We start from the raw sequence: 27,627 nt of genomic DNA, 5'->3' as shown, positions 1-27,627 counted from the left end.
CGGTGTATTTCTTTTGCAAAATTGTTTCAGCTTGATTGTATCTGGAGTGAGTTATTTTCACGGCATTAACAGCAGATGTTCAGGCAAGATTCCGTCGTAAAATTGCGCAGGCCATATCCTGATCGCGCGATCGATCAGTCTCGCTGGTTTCACGGCTTTTTATATTTACAAGGTGGTTACTTATACCCATATAGAGCAAAGAGAACTGGTAATTATTTATATGCCAGGAATAGTAATAATATCACATAAAAAAAAAGTCATTATACTGAACCTGCCGTAAAAAAAACTTTACGCGGTGGTTTAACGCTTTTATTTCGTTCTCAAGAATAAGTCTTTTTCTTTTCGAGCAGATCCACAAATGTAGTTAAGTGTTCAGTCCTAAGTTCTATTGGTGAAATAAGGACGCGCGATTCTAGCTGGATATTTGCTAGCCAAGTTGCTTTGAGGCGTATTCTCCGAAGGGGTGCCCTCTCTTTCGCGCACCCTCCCGCGAGCTTTCACAGGCAGACAAAGCCAGCCCTTTCCACGACGGTCTTCGCACCCTCCGAATATCTCTGCCTCACGCGTTTCTCGATCCTTCCTCCTCGATCTTCTCTCTAGATCCTTCCCTCTTACTCATTCTCACGCGCGAGCGTTCTCTCTCTTTCTGCGGCACGACGACAACGACGACGACGACGACGACGACGACGACGACGACGACGACGACGACGACGGAGCATTGATTGCAGGTTCACGGTCTGGAACCTCAATTGTCGCATCTAAGGCACGCTTCCACGCCTCGAACAATCGCCTCACTGCCGCTTTCGTCTCGTTCTCATAATCCACCGCTTCCACCGCCACCTCCGCCTACCTTCTTTACGACCATCATCCTCTTCCTCTTCCTCTTCACCACTTCTGTCAATGAGAAGCGCATCCTATCTGAAAACGACGCGCCGCCGTCGCCGCCGTCGCCGCCGCCGCCGCCGGTGTCGTCGCACTGTCGTCATCCACCGTCGTTTCACTCCAACAAAGTATCCATTTATATTACGACTGGAAATCACGTGCTCTTGCTTGCTCGATCATTAGTCCGCAAAACCGGGAATATTGAGGCAGGAGAAAATTTCGAGGAACTCCCCGGTGATTATAATAATAATGGCAGTTGAAATTTATCCTCAACTCGCGATTGTGTTCGATGCGGAAAAATTGTTGAACGTCAGTCATAACACTATCGTGGAGCTTTTAAAAATACATTGTCGTATTCGAGGATTAACGGTAAATATCAGTGGAGCGCTTTACATAATCAACAATCTCGGACGTCTACGTTAATAGGACCAAAACGGGTTACAGCGTACTGCTTTCTTTCGCGAGGTGGTTATACTATCTTCGTTGTTACCGTAACCCCTTATTATGCGCCCATCGAGGCCTGTTATTAAAGCTGTTTCTCACTTTTATGAAACAAAGAAGCGCGAATTAAGCAATAAATACGTCGCTCCCTGCTGTGCAGGCCGACCAGTTCGACGACGTGACACCGGCCAGGTGCAGTATATCTTTCGCGATCAAACTCTTAGATCATTGATCTAATTGCGATCGACAATATTTCCAAGCGCGCGATCGCATCGTACACGATCTCACCGTAATATAATAGCCGCTTCAACGGCTGTTATAATTACAAGTTAGAATGTTATCATTTCATCAGAATTATGCCTTTATTTTGGAAGATAGTTTTATTTCTCTTTACATCTGTTAGAAACTGCGGATATGCTATAAATTTTATCGTATTCTACAAAATCTGCGATGTGTACATTTTTAATATTAAAGTAACGCTGGAGCAGCTTCTATAGTCACTGCGATATATAAGTAGCGTAAATACGTTAACACGACGCGAGCACAATAGACACGCGTTTCGCAAGAGAGCGAGCTACGGCAAAGGCCGAGAGCTGCGAGGAGGGCGGGTGGGGTGGTTTGTTGCGACAATGGCGCGGTTACTTTGTCCAGGAAGCGTAGCACCACCGCCGAACCACTCTTCTGGCTCGAGCCACGAGACGCTAATGCAAGTTCCGGCGAGTGGCGGATGAAGAAAGGCGACGAATAGATAGAATGCGCTGAGAGAATGAGAGAGGAAACGGTAGGAAGCGACGGAGAGAGACGGAGATGGAGGCGATAGAATAAAAATCCGACTGGCGCCCAGTAAAAATGACAGTTTACCCCGCGATCTCTTTATTATCGCTTTGCTTCAACCGCGTCGCTACACGCGTACCGAGCTAATTCCATTCTTTAAAAAATTGCTATAGTCGCAAAAGGAAGAGCTACGAAACAATGTACAATAGACTATGACAAGTTAACATAAATTGCACCAACAATACCCATCGCCTGGCGCTTAAACTTATTCATGTAGTTCCTCGGTCGCGTTTCGCAAGATGGTCCGCTTACGGCAGAATCAGCGATTTATATGAAACACGGTACACCTTTGCAAAAATCGATTCATGGATTACCGGAGTTACAACGATCTTGTTCGCTCTAAAAAAAAAATAATAATTTTTTGAAAATCCAGCTTGGATATTCATCTCATCAATGTAACACATAATGTTTGAAGCATAAAGCGATTCGTATAATCCTTTGCTGGAAAGATCCTTTATAAATATCGTTAATTATGCGTATACTGTACCAATGAAGTACCGATAAAAAGTTCGAACGACCGAGCCGGCAGCTGCTACCACAAACTATAATCATCGTTTCGCCGGCTAACTGCTCGAGCGGCGGAAGAAAGTCGCGTAATAGGCCGTTTGAGGCGCTTCAATAAAGATTAGAAGGAAAATGAAGATCGAGGGGGAAAGCCGTGATTCCGTATTTCGCGTTGAACCGACTAGTCAGCCTCGTTCCGACAAATACTTCGCGATCGCGCCGCCGGCTTTCACGGAATCGGAGACAAATGTCAATGCGCGTACCATCGGTCGCGTGTACATCAGCTGTTATATCATAACGCATATTTCCCCAGTGGGAAACGCCTAAAGTATAACCGGGTTGCGCGTGGGACGGGGGGAGGAAAAAGCAGAGGCAGAAGCCCGGAACGAGCTGGAGGGTGTAAGGATGCAGCCGCGCCTAATGCGCGTTTCGTGTCAACGAGGGCGACGTTCGTATAGCGACGGAAAAGGAGTCGGCGCTATCACCGACGACGAAGAGTCCCTTTCCTTCGGCAAGCTCCTACGGAGGCTGCTACCACCCTGTCGGATAGGGGGCGGCGGGGTGGGCGGTGGTGAGAAGAGAAGGAGGAATGTGGGACACGTGTTTCCAGGGTCCCGATTACCCACCGTCGCCTTCTTACACGCGTACATCGCTATGCTCGCGTAATGTTCCTGTCGATAAAACCCCCGAGGCGCGACGTCCTGATTTATATCTGGTATGAATATAGTACGCGCGTATCCTCGTCTCCGGATTATGCTCATGCAAATGTCGTCGAGCGATATACCGGAAATCCCACCGCGACCGCGAAAGTTCGCAGTATCTGGGATTATTCTTACGACGGAAATGCTCAGGGGCAATACTTTCTCGCGTTATCTACATTTTCTCCCAGGAAATTCCCTTCAATTCTAATGTAAATTAAGTTTGACTAAATAATCAACTTTATTCCAGGTCAGTTCTTTTTTTTTTTTTTTTAATTGAAAAAAATATTAAAATATTTTCAAATTACTTAAACGTGCACCCAAGTTGTTTCTTAAATACGTTTAATCTTTTTTGTCCCGACGCATAACGAATACAATTAGCGGTACGAACAAAGCGCGCAAGGTCACTTGCTCAAAATTCCGAGTCTGATGTAAGACGCGAGTGATCCGACACTTCGGACACTCTTTCACGGGTAAGCGTATAAATGCGGACGCGCGGCGGAAGCTGGGATGAGAGGAAAAGCGCGCTAGAGAGAAGAAGGTAGAGACTAGGATAGAAGGGTGTTTCGTGGAAGAGCAGAGAACGTGAGTTGTATCACCAACCACGGCTTTAATAAACCCCCTTGGATTCTCGGCGACGCACTATTGTGGCGGAGTCACTCTGATCCTTAAGGTGGTAGTCCGCCTATCCTTCGCGCGTCCTTTCCTCCCCCTCCGGACGTCTTTCCTCACACCCTCCTCTTTACTGTATCTCTCTCCAGAGTCTCTCAATATCCCTTTGTTTAGGGTGCTCACGAGTAGTCGGAGCAAGGATGTCATGCGCCAGCGAAAAGGTTCTCGCGCCAACCCTCGATCCACGACTTTACCCGGATTCTCGCTTACAAGACTGCATTCGGATGCTGGGAAATGGATGTTTCATGTGGTCATCCATAATACGAATCCGGGGCTTTCCGTCCACGGTGGGTATTAAATATACATCTTTCAAACTCGAGTTTGCAAATAAGAAACTATTATCTTATGCAACCATTGTCTTGAATTAAATAAAATTGTAAAAAAATCGCAAAGGTTTAAAATTTTCGCTCAATTTTTATACATTTAACGTCGAAACACTAAAGCAGTCACGCTTTCCTATTGCGTTCGCGGGAACGCGGATATCAATCATGTCGACACGTACAAAAATAAAAAAGGAAGCACGTTAACGCGTGGGTCAGTAGCTGAGCGGGAGACCGTTGATGTATTTTCTTCGGCACGTGACTGTAACCGCCCATGTAGTTTAAAGAGCCATGCAACCCCCGTATCCCCGCGCGCCATGATACAGCTCGTTTTATTTCTTACCGCGTTCATTAGACTAGCCTGTAGGCAAAATACCGCGCCCATGTTTCTGAGTGGATAGATGGACATGCGTCGCAAGATAATCAATCTCCACCCTCCACGATAGATTCCATTATGTTCGAAAAATAAGTCCGGCGGCACGCGCGTGTCGACAACGAACGGGCAACGCTCGAGCACACTTGAAAAATAGCAGGACTATTCAGCACTAACGAGAATATGTAACACTCAAATCCACTTATATTCAAGAAGTAACGCGAATATGTTTCGGGATTAACACCGTTCGACAGCAACCAGCGGTACGACGAAACGTACATATGTTTGAAAATATTCCTGGAGAACGCAAGGAAATATTTCGAGAGCAATCGGGTGAAATTAACGCCGACAAACGTAAACAATCTATCGGAATGACGCGATAGAAATGATATTTCGATCGCGAAAACTCGTCGCTGATTCGATTACGAGCGCGCGCGCGCGCGCGCGCGCACGATCGCGTTCGGGCTTGTCATCTCGCCTAAAGAGTGAAAGACAGCCGCGAACTGGTTAATGTATCTATCAATAAATTTTGCTCGTACACATATTGACATTCCGCATTTAAGCGGCTATAAGCGCCGCGAGTTTTAGCGCGCGGCGGAGTTGTCAAGCCTTCTCGTTATATCGACAAAACGTGTCTGCTCATTACGTTGACAGACAACGCCGACAGAAACGAATGCGACGGTGAACGCATATTCCGTGTGATCTGTCAGCTCAGACCCGGGACGGTAACACGAGGGCCGAATATATATACATAAATAAAATCGACTAGCGTTTTCCACCGCGAAGGGGAGAGAGATCCGACGCGTTCGGGAGACAGAATACCGCGTTACCGCGGCGATTGCAGGTGTGAAAACGACTCGCTCTCCGTCTCTCTCCTTCTTTCTCTCTTCCTCACTCTCTCTCTCTCTCTCTCGATTTATTCATAAAGGGGGTGGAGGACCGTCGAGATACGCGGCAGCAAAAACAGCCAGGAACTCGTGAAATGGAGAGGAGGACAGAACGACGATGGGATAGGGGGTCGGGGAAAAGGAACGGGCGTTGACAACAAGTTGGGTTCGGCGGTGTACGCGCGCCGCGTTTGTATTAAAAGCTTGCAAATTCGTCGCACAGAGCCGAGAGCTGTCCGGAATGCAAAAGAGAGCGATGACGAGATAAACGCCGAAGGGGCGGGCAGGCACGGTGAGGAGAGAGGAGGCGGGCTGGTTAAGGGATGAAAAAGCGATGGAAATGCGGATATCCAGCCGCCGCCGGCGGAGCCGCTCTCCCAGCTGATATTATAACGCGGACCGCGACCGGAAACTGCGAACGGGTATTTTTAATTTCTACTTACGAGTGTGTGCGAAGACGAGCCGCGGCGGACCAACCCGGCGGATGAATATAAAATGATGCTGCGATTTTTTTAAATTGAATCTCGCTGGGACAAAGTGCCGCGGCATACTTCAGACTGAATTTTAATTTTGATTACCCGTCTCGCGTTACTGCGCGCCGATTTCATTTCCGTTCTCGTCCGCTGTGCGAGCGTGCGCGCGACAATATCTGGTTACGTGTAATATTAATTATACGCTTATGGAATCTTCATAATGGAATTTCCATGGAATTCGCGACGATGGACTTGATTCGCCGCCGCTTTTCAATCGCGCTGTCGCGCACGGTGTAGCTTCGCGAGATAACGTTTCGACGTTGACGTTAAATGGAATAAATTAACTTTCTGTATGCGATCGCCAACGTCGGAATAATATATATTTGCTCAGCTAATTTTTAACATATTTGTACTCGGCGTACTACCGTTCGCCTCAAATTTACAATATTCCTTTTTAAGCTGGTTGCTCCGCTGTGTACCCGACAGAACAAATGTGCTCACGGTAAATAGCCTACGAGTTTCTCGGAAGTCTGAACATAGCTACCAACTTGCAAAATACGCGTCCGCGGACATTATTTATCGTGTCTTCTTCAAATCCGCATTTGGTTTCTGACCACACTAAAAGTTGACATGGATCCACGTCTCTTTACCGAAAATCTTTGAAAGCCTTTACGAAAAATCTTGAAAAAAACTTTCAAACATAAAAACCACAAAACTCTTGTCTCACGTGCAATGACCGCCTTGACAAACTATCCGTGAATAGTAGAGAATACGGTAGCAACGCGAGAAACATGGCTGCCGGTAATGGAGTTTACCTGGAACACTTATGCACGTAGGTAGGTAGGCCATGCACGTGAACGAATGCATAGTGAATTGCTGACGTAGAGAGCCACCGCGAGAAGTACCGCCCTCCGGAAGTACACTCCTGTTGCATCCTCGCTTCCCCTCTTTTCCGCTCGTGTGTCCCTCGCGCGCACCAAAATGGTTGTACACGCAGTGTGACGAGACATACGTATATTTCATTCGCCGAAAATATTTAATAGACACAAATACGGTTCTTAAAATAACTTCCGTCAGATCGTGTTACAACCGGTGCTTATACAGAGAATGAGCCTACGACTTTTACATCAGTAATTGCAGGATACTCGGTAATTTACCGGTAAACCTTCGGGCGTTTCTTTAGTCAAGCCGAGGGTTCGATCATTATTATCCGAGCAATAAAGGAATCCCTCGATCGCAGCGGTGCCTCCGGCGCTACTTGTACATCTCCCGATGTAGTCATATACCGAGGGGAAAAGCTGGTTTTACGAATTTTACGAAACAACCATCAAAATTTTAAAATATATATACTTTAAATTGTACGATTTATTTTTTTCTCTGTTATAAACGGATATACTGTTTGCTAGGCATTTTGATTCTGATAAAAATGACCGACAGTTGTACGCTTCGCTTGTTGTTTAAAATTCAGTTAAGTACTTGGTTTTTTTTTCATTATTATTTGTTTCACCGGCGCGAGTATCACGTTCCAGGACAAAATCAGAACGACTTAAAGTCAGGCTTAAAACGGTCCGCATTCGCCTGGCAGGTCCCGGGGGACACGCGACACTTTGGGTGGCCGATCCCTCATCCGCCGTCGGATAATGGATTCTGGGGCTACACCTTGGCATCAGTTATTTTAATCCGACGATTAAAAATGTCAGACACATGTTCGTGAAAGGCGCGATTTTGCGCTGCACAGGCTGCGCAAGTTCGGAGGATTAGGTCCCTCGTGGCTCCGACGCGGCGGATACGACACGACCCAAAGTAGATCTCGGATCATATAGCATAGGACACGCGATGCTGCGCGACTCCGAGGATCGAGAATTGAGGGCTCATTCCTGCAGAAGAGAGTGGCGCTCTTTCGGCACTATAAAATATTGATTTTATTGCGGCTTTATTTTCAGAATTCTATTCGGAGCAACTGAATAAACTTTATTTATATTAATTTACTGGCAACAATAAAAATCGCATTATTTTTGGCGTATATAAATAATACGTTGAATGAAATAATATTGTACACAACAGCACTGCGTTCAAATCATTACGAAAACCTGATTCGTTCATACTATAAGTTTGCCTTGTAGCAACACATCTCATCGGTTGCTAGACCGTCTAGAAATTATAGATTCGTGTTATTTTCGAAATGACCAAACCTGTCGGACAGTTGAGTCACGTTTCAGCTAAAGAGACACGACCGCACAGGTGTACCGCTCCATGACGCACGGGCCGCATAATTTCTAAGGGGCGTTTGCGGGGGCGGAGTCGTTGGTGGCCGCAAAGGAAGTGCACAACTGTCAGTAGCACACGTATACGCGCACTACAAAACGCCGGTACACGCCGCCATCGAAGTCGAAACTATATTACGCGCTGATGAAGTGCGACCGATAACTGTATGTCAAACGATACCATTGACATGCTCGTGTAACCGCGTGTTCGACAAAGTAAACCGTCATTCGATAGATAACAAACGCGACCTGGTTCGCTCGATAAGCGGAAAATGCATGCGTCTCGTTCGCGTATTTTTTTTTTTTTATTTTTTTTTGCAACAATTTTGCAATTTGCAACATCAAACATGACTCGCGCTTGTGTAACCATATCATACAGCGATACGAACAGAGGTTCGTACTCGTGTTTAGCGTTAAATAATTCGTACGTATTATTCTTACGTGAGGGACAATTCCCGTTTGGCGAAGCAGGTAGGAAGAACGGACTGCAGAAACCTGAACCACGACGAGAAATGATTTGATACCCCGCTGTGTCCGCCGGATTCGCACGTATGTTAACACGGCCGTTTCACGCGTACACGCGCGTATACATGATTATACTCATCTCACACACCTGTCTACCGCTTTAGATACCGGGGATGCGATGCTGCGAGGCGCTAATTGGCTTGTCCTCTCAAAATTTCTTACATTTATATTCGCTACTACTGTCGATACGAAATATATATATATATTTTTTTTTCGTTCTAAAAATGAATAAATGACTATCGGTTACGTGATCAATAGAAATCGCGATTAAATGCAATTGCGTTTCGTGCGCTAACGCGTGAGCTACACGACCCATCGCGCAAAACTACGGCGTATCGAGTCTGTATCGGGCAAACCTGCCGACAAAAACCGGCCGCTTGCCACTCTCTCGGTGCCTCAAGAGCCAGGAAGGGCGGACGGCGTTTTTTCTCGCCGTTCTAGACGCCAGGTTACTAATTAACGCGACCAGACTATAAATCTGAAATTGATCGGCCCTTTTTGCTGGAAGGTGATTTGGGGACCCGTTTGCAATGTTGCCTGGCGGATACGTCGGACGCTTCGGGCATTTTACAATATCAATGTACACTTTCTCAGATCATTATGAATACCAAATCAAATTTATTTTTTGCGCTATCTATTGTGGAAATTAATTAAATAAGTTTTTCAAATTTTTTTTTAATAAAACACGCAAAATTAATAAATTCAAATTAGTTTTATAATTTCATTATTAACACAATTACTTTTAACTATATTGTACTCAGATTGCAATTAAAATTTCTTTTACGCGATATAAGTCGTTGTACACATTTCGCGCGTTGACCAGATGGCCATAATTCGAGCGATAATTGCGCGATAATTTTTAACGGCGCCCGCACCTTGCAGCGCGTCCACGACAAAACGATCCCGGGTGCGAAACATAATTTTTCTGTCCGTCGAGCATCCCGGTGAGAAATCATCCCCGTCGAGTCCGCTTCGTCTCGTATGTTCCGCCGCTTACCAGGTGTGAGCGTACGCGCGCGCGCGCGCACGCGCGACGGCCGACCATAATTTACAATTCGCCGACCTGGTGTGAGTTATGGCGAGTAGGTTGTGTACTTACCAATCTACTCCTCGTCATAATGCGCCCGCGCGCGCGCGCGCACCCACTCTATCTCTATCTCTCTGCCTATAACGCGTATATACCCCGGTAATACTCCGCCCGGTAGCGCTCATGCGTAGCATTATATCATGCGAACGTGCCCATGTGAGCGCTTATGCAACTTGCAACGACTGTGCGTGGCTACTGGGCGATGCTGAGTACGCCAAATCGCCATCATTCTAGCTGGACACCGGTAGAAATGAAGGTCACGCACGTTTTACGAGCTGTCGAACATACGTATTCGACTTCACGATCTTTCTAGTGACATTTATAGTTAAACCGTATCATTAAATCGGAAGCTTCAAAGAGATTGTTGATTAAACTATCCTGCGCTATGTTTAATTAATTTTTGCCCGGTCGATTACTCGATGTTTAAGTGAAATTTAATTCTCGCTAAAACCGAGGATTATCTCGCGTTTGCCAGCTTACATACGAAATCTCGGCTCGCGCAGACACTTCGATTGCTATCTACGGCATTCTCGAAATTGTGTGAGGACGTGGAATAAAGGAATCTCTCTCAGCATGGAGGATCGTGGTTGTAGGATATTTACTACGCAACGATTCAGAAATCGCCGCGGGAGTATAATGGCACTGTCGACGGCGCGACCTGGGGGAACATCGGCGCGCTTATCGGCGGATCGCGTGGTGAATTTTTGCACAAAACACGTGTTAAAACATGCGGCCACGTCGCATACGTACGTGACTCAAGACGATGAAAAGAAAAAAAAATATTTAAGAGAAGCAGTCTGAGAACAAAGAACGAGAAGAGTGAAAACAAGTCGAAGGAGGCGAGCGAGAGAAAGAGAGCAGCAGGTAGCTGGAAGGAAAAAGGAGTCGGAGGGAGAAAATGAAAAGAGGCGAACGATATACGAACTGGCTGGTAATGTACTGTTCTCACGCTAAAACCATCAGAGTGCAGACATATATCGCTACAGCGAGAAACAAGGGGTGGGGGGGGGGGGACAAAGGTAAGATAGAGAAATACGGGGAAGGTGGATACGCAGGAAGGAAAACTGCGCGACGGCACGGTACCAGATAGAAACATGAAAGCTCGACTAGCACGTCGCATAAGTAGCGTGGTACCGCTGAGAAAGGAGCGGTACCGCGCGCGCTATCGGTGCGCGGATTCCGTTCGCGCGATATAAATACCTCGACTCTAGCGGAAAGAAGAAGGAAGGAAAGAGAAAGAACCGCGGAGAAGCGGAGAGAGAGAGAGAGAGAGAGTGAAGTAGGAGCCGGTCGCGCCGGTCGCCGAGTTACCGGCGCACCGAGTCCTCGCCAAGCCAGCCAGCCAGCCGTCTCGGTCGCGCGCTTACTCGCGCGCTCACCGCGGGGCTCACAATGCTATCTCACCGGCGGGATCAAATTGTCGAAGGAGGAACGAGCATATTTTGCGTGACCCCGCGGCAAAAGCGCCCGGCGCGAGAGAGAAAGAGAGAAAGAGAGAGGAAGAAAGAGCGCGAGCACGCTGGCACGCGGCTGCGGTTCAATTCCTCGGGAATACCTCGATATATTTGTCGTTGTTCCTGCGCATACGGCCGGCATATACAATCTAGAAACAACTCTTCCCTTCGCTCCCTTCGCCCCTATCCACGGATTCTGATATTCCCCGTTCATGGGCACTCGCGGAAACGCTCTTTCACGATATAGGATTCGAGGTATAAATCTCGTCGCTATCTGCGCGATGGCTCGATTCTTTCACAGCTGTGGTGCCCGTAATATTGATCTATTTGAATTGTTGACCGAGATAGTACTATAAATTATTTACATATTAAGATTCCACGAAGAACAAGATTTCCAACTTTCATGCAGAGAAATTGCTAAATTTTTATTTATTTTTAATCTACTTTTTACATCATTATATAAATTCTACATATAAAATTTTAATAATTTTAATCTTTCTGAGAGGAGTCGAAATCACTGTCCCGACAATTCAAATTTCTACCCTAACTCGTTATTCACCTTTAGGCGAACCGACGTCGATCGCCAACGTGTCTGAATATGTAATCAAGGATCGTCTCGCGGAAACGTTCAGCGACTGTGGTATTCGGTTATCCGCCGGCACCTTTACTACTCCGGAACGCACTTCCCTGAGTAAAACACAATATATACATCGCGATATGTATCTGCCGTAAACCCATACTTAACAGCGTGTCGGCTCGCTCGTTTCTGCAGGACGACGTTCTCTCTCCGCTGCCCCTCGTACTCTCTGATTTCCTTTTATTTCGTTAATCTCTCTCTCTTTTTCTCCTCTCTCTCTCCCTCTCTCTCTCTCTGTCTGTCTCTCCCGCTCCTATCGTTGTTATCTCCTCCCCTTCTTTCTACGACCTTCTACCGGCTATCTTAAATACTCGGTGCTGCGTGTAAGTGCATTAAAATACAGGCAACCGCTCGTCTCGCGTTCCGCCGTTCGCGCATCTTCCCTCCCTAGACGTGGTCGGAATTTCAATTCCACGCGATTCGCAGCCGCTAAGCGGCCGTCTCTATTTGCATGATAATTGTTGCATAGCCTATGAGATTTGCTACCAGTGTTGCTCCAGATATCTCGTATAATGGACTACGCACGAGGTCGGCACCTCTTGGATTTTTTTTTGTTGAAGTTATATCTCCGTCTACGTATCGCGTGTGGTCTTACATATTCATTCAGCAGTCATACACTAATGAACGAACAAGAAACTTGTTTAAAAATACTTAGCGCTTTATGTATTATTAATTCACGACATATAAATCTTGATGTGCAGGTATTTATAATTCATAAAGTAGTAAACACAATGTTTAAACAACATCTCGACGTACATTTGTTATTGTACACATGCAGATGTAATTAAAAATGAAAACACTATTCGTCTATCCGCTACCTCGCGGAAATCAGTAATTTCGCGTAATAAATTGTGACCAAATATGGAACAATCGACATCCTGACGGACGCGCGGAAGATAGTGCGGCACCTGCGTTTATGCCCTTAGCGTGGCCGCATCAGCAAACGAATGCATTATGCCGCGATGCTCGTTAAGTGCATCGCTTATCCTCGGCCCCCGAAATGCCTCGCGAAATGCCAATAATTGGCCCAAAAATTCGGCCGCTTATCTGCGACCGCACCTGTCGTCGAGGAAGCGTCCTGTGCATGCAAATGCTACAGACTGCTTCACATACCGAAGATTGATATCTGCAATAAATTGCCGTGGTAAATGAGGGTGTAACCTGTACTTGTTACTTCTACGTAACGAGCTCTATTCACGGCGTATATGAAACCTTCATGTTAGTTCGTAGATAAAATTCGTTATATCCCTCCGGCGCGTAAAAAAATACTCCCAATGCATATCAAACTTATTATGATGTTGATAATAAATCGGATAAAACAATTCGTATCTATCGGTATTTAAAATATATCTACAATAAAGCTCTACAATACATCATACCTGCATGAAATACGAAAACAATCTTGTTTTAAAGCAACATTCCTATTTCCTTGAGACCGTCGATGGATGAAACGTCGACAGGGCGAACATCAATTTTGATAACGATTTACCTAGGAGCACGGACAAAGATACGCACCGGATGCTGGGAAAGCGAGGCAATTTTCGAAAGAGACGTCGAGCCGAGACGTCGGGTAAGCAATTTTCTTATCGGGGCGTCATTTCCGGTCGTTTATCTCATGGCTTGTAGTTAAGAGAAGGGACATTGATTAAGGGCCCATTTTAACTCCCGGTAAAATACCTCCGCAGTCGTCGTCGCACACCATCCTTCCCCCCCTCCTACCCCCCTCGCCCTTTCTCACCGAAGTCGACGTCGTCTCCGGTGCGGGTTCCTCATTTCGCTCCTTTTGATTCAATTTACGAGTAGGACGGCGTCGATAAAGGTACCCGATCTCATACTTAGCCGGCTGCCCCCATCTTCTTGCCATCTTGCATCGTGGTATCTGTCTCCCTTGCCCGACCTCGAGTACCTGGATTCACCTCCATTCCCTACTGCGAGCTAGCCGTGTTTCGCCTTCTCCACAGTCTCCGCCGTCCTTCCTCTCGCTTCACTCTTATCTCGCCGAGATCAAATCATTCGATTCCCTTCCGCGAGTCGAATGGCCATAATCGTCTTGCTGTTACCTCGAGAGAAAAAGAGGGTCGTTCCTACTGCTATTTTCTCTTTCTGAGCCGACAAGATCGGATGGTCATTTTACTTCACACTGATACGACCGGTCAGTAATAGTCCGCTTTTGACAATGTACGAGGAGGCGAGGAAAAGTTCTACGTAAATTTATCTCCGACAGTAAGTGTAAGAGATAAAGTATGTAAGATAATGTAAGATAAACGACGTGATAAATACAAAGATTATACCGCGAACACTGTTTAACCCAGATACTTCACTTTCCAGCTAATGTCAGAAAGAAGTTTCTAATCTAATCATGAGATTTCAAAATGTTTCACCCAAAATATATCAATTTTCGCACTTGCTGTATTACGTTCGGAGAAGAATGAACGTAATCAATTAACTAAATAGCGATGCCTATTAATTTTCCGCTCTCTCCGATTTCACCTTTAACTCCGCGCGTATAGAGCTTCGCTGCACAATACGATCTTACAGCGATAAGGACAAATTCCAGATACCGTCACTGGAGACAAATCTCCGGAGAAATTTACATTTTAATAATAATGGCCGACTGTGTCATCGGCGAGCGGAGTTGTGCCCGGGCGGGATGAGGAGAGAGCGCGCGGAGGGGGGGGGGGGCTGGCGTCGACAAGACGCGACCGAAGTTTGATATTTCGCCGAAAAGTCCTCGCATTGTCTAAAAGTTGATGGCGTCACCCCAAGGAGGAAGATAACATCTGGTGCTGCCGCCATCAACAGCCTACTCCCCCACGCCCATTCGCGCAACCACCCCTATCCGCGGAGCGAAGGAAACTCGTCTTCAATTATTCTTGTACCCACTCTCCCTCCTACGCCGCCGCCCGTTTCTCTTCGCCTCTCGTTCTTTCTTACACGGCTTACCGCGTTGCCACCATCCGGTTCATCCGTCCCTCCCTCCCCAGCCTCTTCAGAATCTCTCCAGAACTCAACCTCTTTCTTTGCCATTCCATCTGTCACGCAGTTCTGACGAACAACGAGTTTATGGAATTACGAGAGACAAAGCGAAATTCATTTGCATTCCTGAAAAACGTATATCGCTCCTGCAAGTCGTCACCAAGTGCACACTGTCGCACTTCTGTCCCAAGATCTCATCATTTGTAGATGAGAGAATTCACACTAATGTTCTTTATTTTTTGCGGCACGACCAGCTCCACGCCCATGAATCGTGAAAATACTAATCCTATCAATCAAAATATATTAAAGCTCGGCCCGCCTTTAGGCCCCGGCATTGCTTACCCTTCTTTTCCTTCGACTTCACCCTTTTAATAAACTCTCGCCGGGAGCGAAAGGAGCGATTTAAAGAGTTTTCGCGGGAAAGGAGCAGGTTGCGTGGAGGGTTGCGAGAACCCGAGTCCGAACAGCCGGTCTTTGAGGGTGTCGTAACTATTTAATTCCAAAAGACATCGTTGTCTGCCGCTCGCGCCAGCGCCAATATTTCCCGGCCTCTTCTCTTTGCATCACAAAAGAACCGCAGGAAATTCCAATTCCCGTCGAACGTCGAACCTCGGGATCGCCGGCGAGACCGCCGGTGGCCTTTTGTTCGGCGTTATTATTTTCATATTAGCAAGAATCTGTAGAATAAACGTTGAGGCGACAAACGATCCCGCGGAATCTATTAATAAACACCGTGTAAAGGTGTCACACTTCTAGTTGCATTTATGCAAAGAAAAAAATTTTAGATGTCAAAGCATTTTTTGTTTAAACGTCATGCGTACATTTCGAGTTTCATTTTTTATAATTTATATCAATGTTTTCTGTCGGTATAAATGCAAACGTCAATAAATCCAAAATACTTATATTAATTAATAAACAATCTGAATAAAAGTTTTATTTCATATTCGCGCAGAAGAGAATTTTATATATCAAAGCATTTTTCTAAAAAGATATAATACGTATACTTTGAATTTCATTATTTATAATTATGCATATCAATGCTTCCTGTCAGTACGGATGCAAACGATAACGTCAATAAATCTATAACAGCAGCTGTAATCTGCCGGCAGAAGCGCCATTGGTGGCGTTCACACGTGTAACGATCAGTACGAATCATATAAAGCACAAACACATTTTTCATAATTACACATTGAACGAATCCGGAACGGATGCTGTACGTTTTCGGTGCCAGTGTGCGGACATGCGGGAGCGTTATTACGCCGTTAAATATCATTTGCTAATTAGCTTCATCGCTCGACGTGTAACCATAAATTATTCTGTCTATTTCGATGTATGGAAGCACTGGCTACGTGTTCAGCGAGAATTAACCATAACATCGCGTCGACTGTTCGGAATTGTGATTATCCTCCATGCATTTTAAAATAATTAATATTTATTCTGCCTCCAGCGCCGCGTATATGTGAAATATAGGAAATTTTAATTCCTCAAAGCATATAAATTATTATGTCCTAAATGGAAGCGCTCTGCTCTGTAATATTTCTCTTTGTCTCTGATATTCTCCGGGAGATACGCGACCAGGTTACTTCGTAAACGTACGTAAAACATTCTGTACATGAGCATATAAAATATTTAGCTTGTCCTATTTTATTGCATTACAACATATTTCGAGAAGACTGTGTTTGTTGCGAAGCAGTAGATAACGCGAAGGGAGGAGGAGAGAAATTTTTCAAATCCAACACTCTCTGCTAAAATATCTTTCCAGTCTTTGGCGAGAAAAAATCGTTTCGCGTGTCTCCACTTGACACTCATGCATTCAAGTACATCTCGACTTCGCATATTCTAATATTCCGAAGAACGCCCGCGATATTTATCGTTCGCAATAAAGAAATGTTACTGATATCACCGTGTGTCGCGAAGAATCTGCGCTATGTATCGCTGTCGCGACATTGATCGATAAGGCGGCAAAATAATAAAGTTTATATCGCCCCAAACTTTTACATGTCATAACGATTTAATAAAAGGACAACGCTACTCCACAAAGACGCCAGGAGGGCGCGAATAATATTTGACAAGCGACAAAGCGTGAGATTATAGAAACGACGAGAAGACGTTTCGCATAGCGCCACTAGCGAAACATCTTTCGTCCACCTCGCTGACTCTCTCTCTCTGTCTCTATTCGGCTTTGAGGATGTCCTCCGAAAACTGGTAAGGTGCAAGGTACAATGCTTGGTGAGTACAGTGTGTCCGACGTTCCTCCGGGGAGCGATCAATGATAGGCCGGGGGTACGAGTCACGTGACCTCGCCGCGGGGAGTTCGCGCAATGCATCACCAACCAACCACCCAGACCACCCTCCTCCACCTCCTTCTGCCGCGGCTCTCCGCCCGATCCCCTGTATCCTCCGACTGCCTCCGTCATCCTCCTGCGCGCGTCCCTCGACACCCCGCAACACCGTCCTAGCCAGCGCCGTCTCGTATCCCGGTACCCCACTCTTCACTTTTCATCCACCCTTCGTGCACTCTATCTCTCTCTCTCTCTCTCTCTCCCTCTCTCTCTCTCTTCCCCACCCCCTGGCACCGCCACAGAGCTCGTTCGCCTGCCGCCACCACCACGTTTCTGTACTCTCCACCGCGCAGACACGCTAGGAGTACTAAACGGGATTGTTGCTACGTTGCTCTTGGCGACCAGCAAGTGTCGCCGTCGCCGTCTTCGTCTTCGTCTTCGTCGGAGACGAAGGCAGCGCTCGCTCGTTCGTTCTCTCTCTCTCTCTCGCTCTCTCTCGTCATCTTCTCGTCTCTCATTGCTCGCATTTCGTTTTCGGATGAACCGACGTTTCGACGAATGGAAATACTATGCAGTCGATAGAACATTCTTGCCTCGCGCGATTTTTTACGTTTGATGATGCTCGATGATTGGATTCGAATCGGAATAATACGCGTAAATTGATGGCTGGATAGACGTTCCCGTTTTCCGCATTGACAAATGAGAGGTATTCCGTCGATTCGTTTTTACCGTGAAATTTCTTTCCCTTGGAGAAATGGGAAAATAGGATCGATATCACTTCAAACGCTGCGTTTATTTAATGATCGCGGAATTTCGCGTAATTTGGGTTGAACTGCGGATTGCGGCGTCGCATTACGGCGGGTTTTCTTCATCGTTGCATAGCTTTTTGCTTTCAAGGAAATTAAATTTCTACTCTGATAAATTATCCGGCCCTCCCAGCGCTTTTCTATCGTCCCTCTCGCTACTCGACGTTTCGTGTCGCGTTCCGCTTTCATGCATTTTCAGATACCAATTACGTTATTGCTTCATGTTATTTCATCACTCCGCGCTTCGAAGCCGGGTTTGTACTCCCCATTTTCATTACTCCATTATATATTACGACAATAGCAGCATTTATTAAAATAAAACCAATTTGCGCGTGCTTATTGTTATTTTTACGTGTAATTGCAGCGCGGATGAGTGAATATTTTTGCAATAATTCGCCTCGCCGTGAATACGTTGCGAATAATCCAACGATACCATCGTCGTTCTCACAAAATTGAATCCCCCCAAATTGAATTGAAACTATCGCTTCACGATACCGATATCAAAGGTCTCGAAATGGTTCCGCCATTGACCTACTTGCCATAGTGAAACCGATACATGCGAATCGAGTGTAGCACATAATCCAATGATCTGCCAATAAGAACATGAATAGTTTTCAAATCTACGCGACGTCGATACGTGCATTGTAACATTTAAATATTTATTATATCATTTCTTCATAATTGTTCCATTTTACTACTGATATTAATTAATGTTTTGTTCCAATAATATTACAATTTTAAACCCGCTATTTTCAGTTACAGTGTTATGTGACAGAAAAATAGGTGGTTACACGTTCGTGTGAAAATATACAGTAACTCCGTGACTCTTGGGAAATCATGGCATCCATTACTCACGACAGAACGTCTCAAAAGACAAAAAGAAACATTTTGTGCATCTGTCAACGACCAGTGCGTCTCATGCTCGCTGCGCTATTTTTAATTTAGAGATTTTCCGATGAATCTTCGACAAATTCTTCTTCAGCAAATAATCTTTGAGATATTTCTTATTTGTGTTAAAAGGATTATTAAGCAATAGATGCAGGGTTCTAGTAATCTCGCGGCGCGATAATAGCAGCCATCAAGTATAGCAGATTGACAACCCTACACTGACACTGTCGTCGCCTTATATACGATCGCGTGCGCGGTATACGTCGGTTGACAATGCCAGTGTAAACAACCCTTAGTGGCTATAACATCGTGACAGAATGTCGGCCCTTCGACCGGTAACCTGCATTCTACGCGGTGTGCTCGTAACGACCCTGTTGGCCGCACGATAACTTTAAGGTTACTGCCACCACTTACATTTCGCCATGAACGACGCTGCTTACTCGCCGCTGTGACTACTGCCACTGATTGCGAATGAAACACTGAACACGCGCGAGTTAGCGCGGAATAAAAGAAAATGTAGAGTGAATTTATTTTACTCACTTTACCCGCGCGATAAGGGTGGAATTATTTCTACAAACGACTTTCTGTTAATTACCTTCGCATATAGCTCGGGCAATCTTGATTCTGGCACCTGCGGGGTGAAATTGTGATAATACCTAGTGTGAAATAACGTTAATGCGGCACCATTATTATAGCGCCATTTACATCGTGCTACAGCATGATTAACATCAAGGATTATATAAATCATGATTTTAAAAAGTTCAACTACGCTTAAAAATGCGTGCTTTTTTATCATCGAGAATATTTATTAAAATTATTTTTTATTTTAATTTTTAATTCTTCTGAATTTTATCTGTCAGATTAAGATGTTTTATTTTTTAATTTATTAGAAAAAATATTTCCCATCATGTGCAATAATCTTAAATATCGTTATTATTTTCTCAAATATAATATAGGAAAATTAACAATATATGATGCATGTATAATGTGAAGGAACAATGCAATCTCTGTATTTACAAACGTCTGTGTTTATTTGTCCGTAGGCACTTTCTCACGGCGCTCCGAGTGAAAACGATACGATATGACGGATGAAGTCTCTAATATCCAGTAAAGTCAGCGTGCAAACTAAGGCAGAGGTGGCAGCGGTATGAACACGCGGGCGGATTATGGACGGTTGCGTGGTCCGCGTGCGGCCCCTAGCGAGCGAGCGAGGTTTAGGCGCGTGCGAGCCGGATTTATGACCCCCATTATGACGTTGACGTATCGCCTTCGTGAGGGCGACCTAAACCAAACCCAAGGCGAATCTAAGCCCCGTGTATCTAAGCCAACGGCTAGCCACAGGTCACCGCGACCAGTGCGAGAATACTTCAGACTAATCCTGCGGCTCACCATATCTGCGATAGCTCCAACTAGCATTGAGTTTCATTATCTTGACGTTTGATTTGTACATTTTTGTCTTGATACCTTTTTTATTTCGTTCTTCAAAACTTAAAAATTTTTTTTCAATTAAATAACATGCAAAATTATTCTTTACGCCAGCAACGATATTTCGGACATATTTAAATTTGACATGAAAAAAATTAATATTTCTTATTTTGCGACAATATTCTGTTAGGATTTGGTGGTCCATTTAGATAAAAGAACAGACACATCGAAAAGTCAAGAACATCGAATTAACGGACCCCGAATTGTTGTCGAGTTGCACAAGCGGCGTAATCTCAGCGCGCCACGAAAATTATTGGCATCTTCCGTTCTATAATGGTTGTCTAGCGCCGCAATAAAGCGATGAGAGAAGGGAACGGGGGAGACAGTGTGTGGCGCATTCACGATTTAAAGGGCGTGCGAACCCGCTTTTACGCGTCGGATGCGAAACCCCGATTCAATTTATATCCTCTGGCCGCGCGCTTCCTGTCTGCGGCACACACGTCTTTTGGGATTGCACCACTTCGTCCACTTCCGGGAAATCCCACCCCCGCTTTTCCTCTTTCTCTATAAAATACGACGATGATTCTATCGGCAGCGAGCGTCGCGACGATTCACAGAGGGTGGGAGAGTGACGCAAATAAATCGCGTTGCAAAATGGACCGGGCGGTGTTATAGTGGTCGACGTCACGCGTCGGTGAGTGTCAAAACACCGTGGAGGAGCTGCAGCTACGACGCATTAAAGGGAACCCAGTTAATGGACAAACGAGATCGCGGATCGACCACTTAAAAGCAGTCATTCCCGAAGAAATCGTCAAAGTGAATCGAATATCGTTAAAGTTTCGAGAGAACAAAATAATATTGCATCTTATATATTGTGAATATCTTATTTTTGCAATCGTTTTACGAGATTAAGTCTAGTAAAATTCTATTCCAGCGTTGCGCACTGTATCTCTATCGCAACTTCATTGATATTGCAAGTCGATTCTTTTGCGAGCAAGATTGAGTTCTCGGATACGCGATCAGGGAACCGTACGGAGTTTTACATTGCCGCGTATATGTAACTATAAGAGCCGAGAGACAAACGACGGCGGTTATCTACGGAGCTTGGAAAAAGCAGAGAGAGAGAGAGAGAGAGAGAGATAAGGCTAAAACGAAATAAGTAAATTCTGATAGAGGAAGGAAAATAGAGTAGCGTAGGAAAGAGGCGAAAGAGGCCGTAAAAGCGGAGCTGGAGTAAGAAAGATGGGACGAAAACATCGATTGCAGGGGCTTGTAACACCGCGGTACGAACAGAGGGATCAAGCCGAGCGATAAACCAAGCGGCCTGGAAAATGCCGGATCAACGGTACGATGTTTCAGCAAAAACTGTCTGGAATCGGAACAGCCCCGGCTCAAAGAGAGAAGACGCGGACGGGAGAGAAGGGAGGGAGGGAAAAGCGCTCGCCAGGGTGGGATTGAGAACCGTAGAGCTCTCTCGTGGCTTCTACCTATACGATTTCTCCCTCACCCCGGTGTTCTTTGCTGAACGCTTACCGTGTATATACGTGGATACATATATACCGTGTATGAATTTTGCGTTATGCGCCGCGTTATACCATGCCGTCGTCCTACAGTCGCGCGCGAGTCCCGACGGATTTATGAGGAAAGTAATACGAATTAAACTAACGTCTGCTGGGGCTATGCGTTGCGTAAAAAGAGATCCCTGCACTGAAATCGAATGAGGGTAATTTTCCATAATAAAATATAGCAAAATGCTTCACAGATGTATATAACAATTACTTTGGTGCGCATATTGTTAAGATAATTTCCACGTTAATTAGTTGCGTCTTGTGTCTATGTTGTATATGAATATTAAATTATATTTTGTATTAAAAATTACTTTTTAATTCAACAATTGTATCAATGTAAAAACAATCGCTCGATACTAGATTGTTAGAAAATCTGATCAGTAAGTATTCAAAAATAAATTCCTAAAAGTGTATCTATCAAAAAATATATTTTTAAAAAATAGTCCACAAATAATAATTATTAAAACAAAAATAAGAATGTGATATAGTCATCTGTAGAAGAATATGTGAAATTTATCGTACGCGAGATTGAAACGGGTAACACAATTCGTAGTTGTCTTTCTGAAGATAACTTATCCTCGGACGGTTAATTGAAATAAAAATAATTAATTATGTAGATTTTATTCTGATTTAATATAACTTGACCTGTGACCCCTCTATGATTCAGTCTGGACTGTGGATTTAGATAAGTCGAACTATGATTACTACGCTTCATAAATACTTTTATCAACTGATACGCAGCGCAGCAGAAGCCGTTGCATACCATTGAGAGATGGCTGGAGATGGCAACGGTTCCAGTTGGAGAATAATGAAGCAAAGTTATGTACCGATCAGTACAATAACAATGCTGCTGGGTATATCTCTATGAATGTGGGAAACGTCAAACAGTTGTACTTTTTTATTCATCTAATCGCCCAGTACGTGAAGTTTCCGATTTCACGAATTTTTCAGTCTGATTATGTAGTGCGTCGAACATGAAGACCATAGAAGGGAAAGTGGTGATGCTAGGATCTCAAGGTAAGTGTTAATCGGTAAATACGGTAAATTGCTTGATTATTGTTATGTAACGCCACGAGTAAATTTCTAAAGTTTGTTAGGAGCGTCCCGCGGACAACACGCATATGTAACTCGGTTACGTGCCTCAGAGATCAATCACCGCTTTGTTGTTCCTGATTCATCTTTTGTTACAACCGTAGAGGTTAGGCGAATCCATGTTCGAGCCTGCATACAACTGCTTATTTACATTTATAACGAAACTCAACATTACATCTGATATACTTGTGTACGCGTGATTGCCTTACGCGAGATAAATTGGAATTAAATGAAAAATAGAATTGTGTCATCTATTTGCGACTCTGAAATAATAAATAACTATTTATGTCACTACGTATACATATAAGTACGAATCAAGTTTTTTGTTCTATATTGGATTTTTCTCAACGACAAATTCATTTAAAAATATTTGGCATTCATGCAATCATTATCTTCTAATCATGATAAAAACAATTATAATGATATAAATATTTACATAATTAAATATTAACAACAGCTGATTTTTATTAAGACGTCTACTATCGGAATTTTATTTTAAAAAGTCATTTTATTTAAAAGTTATTTTGTGTATAATTAATTCGTAAAAAGCTAATTTTTTCGGGCAAGATATTTTCGCCGCAAGCATGGCAGAAGTTACAATACTTTTTTATCTTATACTATTATTAAAATATCACTTCAAAAAATAATTATAATGAAAGTTGTGTTTATGATTTATATCCTTTTTACTGCTGCTATCGATATAAACCGTAAATACAAGTCGTAAATAATTTGGCTATAAAGACGAAAATTAGGATGCAATAAACACCTTTTTTTTCTTTTTCACTTTTAAACTGCCGATAATCGATTTTATTTATTGCTATAATAAAATATGTAAATGCATGATCTATATATAAATATCATTGCAATTATATTTGCTGCCATAGCTATTAACATTAAATTGGCAAAATTTACTTTTCTATTTATATATTATAATTATGATTAATATAATTTAAAAGATGAAATTAATCTGAAAAAAATACATAAGTAAACGTGAACATGATGCAATTGATTATGAAAACGTTTATCGTTATTCGTTTTAATATCGAATCTCGTACTATAACCTGAGATAAATTTGTTATCAGATAAAGAGATTGATTTTCTAATATCTGTGAAATAACGTTCGGCTGTATCGCGTTAAATGCTAATCTCTAAGTATTATAAACACACCAATAATGATAACATTTTCAGGTGTTGGAAAAACGAGCCTAGTCGGGCGTTACTTGGGAAACTTTGAACCTGCGAGTCCGACGATAGGCGCATCTTTCTTCAATTTTAAAATCAATCTTAAGGATGCAAGAATAAAATTGCAAGTAAGTAAAACATTTTTGTACGAATATTTATTGTTTAATTTAGTGTATTGTTTTAGTGAAAAATAGAAAACAAAATTTTAACATCTGCGTTATATTTTCAATTAATCCTCTGAATGCATCTGCTCAGTCTTTGTCTCGACTATTCATATCGTTATCGTCACTGATTCAGTCTAAAAACTTCCATCTTATCTAGAGATAACGAGGAAATTACAAATACCACTAATGGATTTAATTACATAGGTATGGGACACAGCTGGTCAGGAGAGATTTCGCTCCATGGCACCAATGTACTACAGAAACGCTAACGCGGCCATGCTGGTATTTGACCTTACGCAGTACAATACCTTCTCCGCGATCAAGGGTTGGGTGAAGGAGCTGCAGCAGAACGTGGAGGAAACTCTAATACTAACCGTAATCGGCAACAAATCCGATCTAGCGCATCAACGTCAGGTAGACAGTGAGGAAGGACAAAAGTACGCTACGTCAATTGGTGCTTCATATCACGAGATCTCGGTGCTACACAACGAGGGAGTGGAAACTGTTTTCTTAGCCATTGCTATGGGACTGCAAAGAATGGCATCCGAAGATTTTGATACGACCACCACCCTCAAAATTTCCGATTCCAGCAATTTTTTCAGCAACGACATGCCACCCTCGCCTTCCGCCGAAGAGGTCGGACAGAATAGCAGCATTGCGTACGGAATACACGAAAGACCATTTACCTGCTGTTAGTTCTGACTTGGAACAGACAGAAGAATCGGAAGAAAATTACTTTATTTAAGAATTTGCATTAGCGTATGATTATGTCGCGCTAAGACAACGAGTTTAAAATATTGCTTGCCGCATCTTGCGAACCGCGAACTTGTGTGTTTTTTCGACGCATATTGTTAATAAGCAATATGTTTATCATACGATGTGTCTTTGTTCTCGAGACGCAAGGTGTATGCGGAAAACGCAAGGCAAACAACAATGTGTTCTTCCTAAACTGCTTTGGCCCTACTTTGCTTAATTATTATAAATGAGATCTATGACCAATGTTCGTGTCGATTTATCGCGGGCGTTAAATCGATGTCGAAATATTATCAAGCGATATTGTAACGTTGAAGGAGAAAAAATTACACAATCCGGATTTCCTATAAATAAATAATAAAAATTAGATGATAATAATAATAAAAATTAGATAGAGAAGTGAAAAATTATATTTTGTTGCGTCTTAAATTCGTATGTAAGCGAGATCTCATAAAGAACAATCTAACGCGGTACGTTAATTCGTGTTAAAGTGATTAAGGTCATGACTAGTTACATACTAAGAAATGTAACATTGTACAAGGCTATAAACTCAATTATCAATTTTAATTTTGTAATATTCAATCTTTTGATTAGATAAATTTCAACTTATTTTATTTCTATTTAATATATAATAATGCGTGAAATTAAAGGATTCTACATAATCTTTTAATGCATATGACAGCGTATGACAGTCAAACAACTTGTCAATAACAACAATAAGATCACTTTGCAAATTCCAACTAATTTTTACAATTAACATTACTTTTACTCTATGTTTAATAATTTTACATGAAACAACAGTATTCTGTATCGGTGCGTAAATTATTTATAAATAAAGTAGAATAGATTTATGTTATAATTTTTTTTTTGCGAAGACTGCTAAACTTTAAGTTCTAACTACTTTTTCCACGTAAACGATGATTTATTTTCGATACTTTTAAGAAAACCCTCAACATACATATATTGTGACACGCACGTTCATGCGTTTTACATTACATTTTTCAGAATTTTATATTCAATAAAAATAAATATATTTATAATAAAACATATTTATATATAAACAACCTCTTGTTTACATGACGCAATCTTTTGCATGTAGTCAGTAATACAGATTTCATTGCATGACGTATCTATATTCAAGTGCTTATTTTATATATTTAATTAAATATAATAACCTAATATCTATATATTATATCATCTTGGCACAGTCGAAATAGGATATACTTGTCCGAGGTCCGAAAAGCTGCACCTCGTCGGAAAATCTACTCGTCGCACTACGACAGAGAGCGATAATCACACAATGACTCATTCTCACTCCAGGCCGAGCCTCGCGGAGCGTGACGTCCCAGCTTTGTCTACGTGTAACTCATCCCATTTTCATTATGTAAGCGCCCGTTTATTATGCATCTAGGCCCATTAGAACGCCGTGGTGGTATCTTCGAAACCGACGCGTAGTGAAAAGACGCGCTCTACGCTCAGGGTCGCACGCGCGTACGGGAGTCAAGGAACCCGAAACTCATGTTTTCTCACTGACGTAATTCGAACTTTGTGACTTGGAAGAAAGGCAAGACTCCAAGCTCACACAGCGTGAAAAATTCAATTATTAGACGAAAGAATTCACGAGAGTGTTGACGTTAGAAATATCAAAGTTCTAATAAAATATAGTAAAGATAATTACAAAATTTCACAAACAAATTATCGTAGATACATTAGATACGTTTATCAAGTTAAATCTGAATCTAATTTCAGTGCCGGAAAGATTCGAAGATATAAGTACCGTTAGACATAATTAACTATTCGTTGGCTTCTTAAATGTACTGTAACTCTGAAATAAGTGTAATCGCGAAGATGCATTTACGCGCGGCTTTCGCGCGAGTAAAAGCGTTTGGGCAATTAGTCGACAGCACAGCGGCATCGTGTTTTCTAATAGCGAGAGAATCGATTAGCATATTGCGCGCAAGCATAGTTTTATTGCCGTTTGAAAACAATAGGCTATAAAGCGATATCTAAAATTGACCAATTGCAATGCGTAACTACAGGTCAATGTTTTTATGCGAAGGAAATCGTCGCGAGAGATTTTAGACGCTCTTTCTCGACACGCCCGTGATGTAAAAAGATTGTCCTTCGAGTCCTTGACACGCGCGCGAAATAATTTGAGCTTCAAAGTTTGCTAAACAGGAAGAATTTCATCTTTCCGGGCCGTTGCAACAGGTATATTTTCACTTTCTTCTTGTTAACGATCACGCTGTGCACAAAAGGGTCGCGCTTCTTCAAGTGAAGTAATCAGGGCCTTCCGGTAACGCATTAAAATTTTTCAAAAAATTAGCTATCATTATAAAATCATTAAAAGACAAAGATAGCATATGAAAAAATTTTTAAACTTGTAAAATAATTCTTTTTAAATAATTCTATTGAACAAACAATTTTATATCCTAATTTT

General features: G+C 43.1%; 1 protein-coding gene and 1 long non-coding RNA gene across 3 annotated transcripts in view; one reads left to right on the top strand and one right to left on the bottom strand.

Annotated features, from left to right (window-relative positions):
- Positions 1 to 27,627, bottom strand: part of LOC105670963 (uncharacterized) — a 143,099-nt gene that overhangs the window by 104,060 nt on the left and 11,412 nt on the right. The gene's annotated exons all lie outside the window — the stretch shown is intronic.
- On the top strand, positions 22,784 to 26,251 carry RabX1 (RAS oncogene family member RabX1). Its single transcript, XM_067348063.1, has 3 exons — positions 22,784 to 23,013; positions 24,277 to 24,398; positions 24,639 to 26,251. The coding sequence occupies exons 1-3, from the start codon at positions 22,971 to 22,973 to the stop codon at positions 25,128 to 25,130; spliced, it is 657 nt and encodes a 218-aa protein (XP_067204164.1). The 5' UTR covers positions 22,784 to 22,970; the 3' UTR covers positions 25,131 to 26,251.

This window comes from Linepithema humile, chromosome 1 (assembly GCF_040581485.1).
Source record: "Linepithema humile isolate Giens D197 chromosome 1, Lhum_UNIL_v1.0, whole genome shotgun sequence".
Classification (NCBI taxonomy): domain Eukaryota; kingdom Metazoa; phylum Arthropoda; class Insecta; order Hymenoptera; family Formicidae; genus Linepithema; species Linepithema humile.
This window is presented reverse-complemented; position numbering and strand designations above follow the sequence as displayed.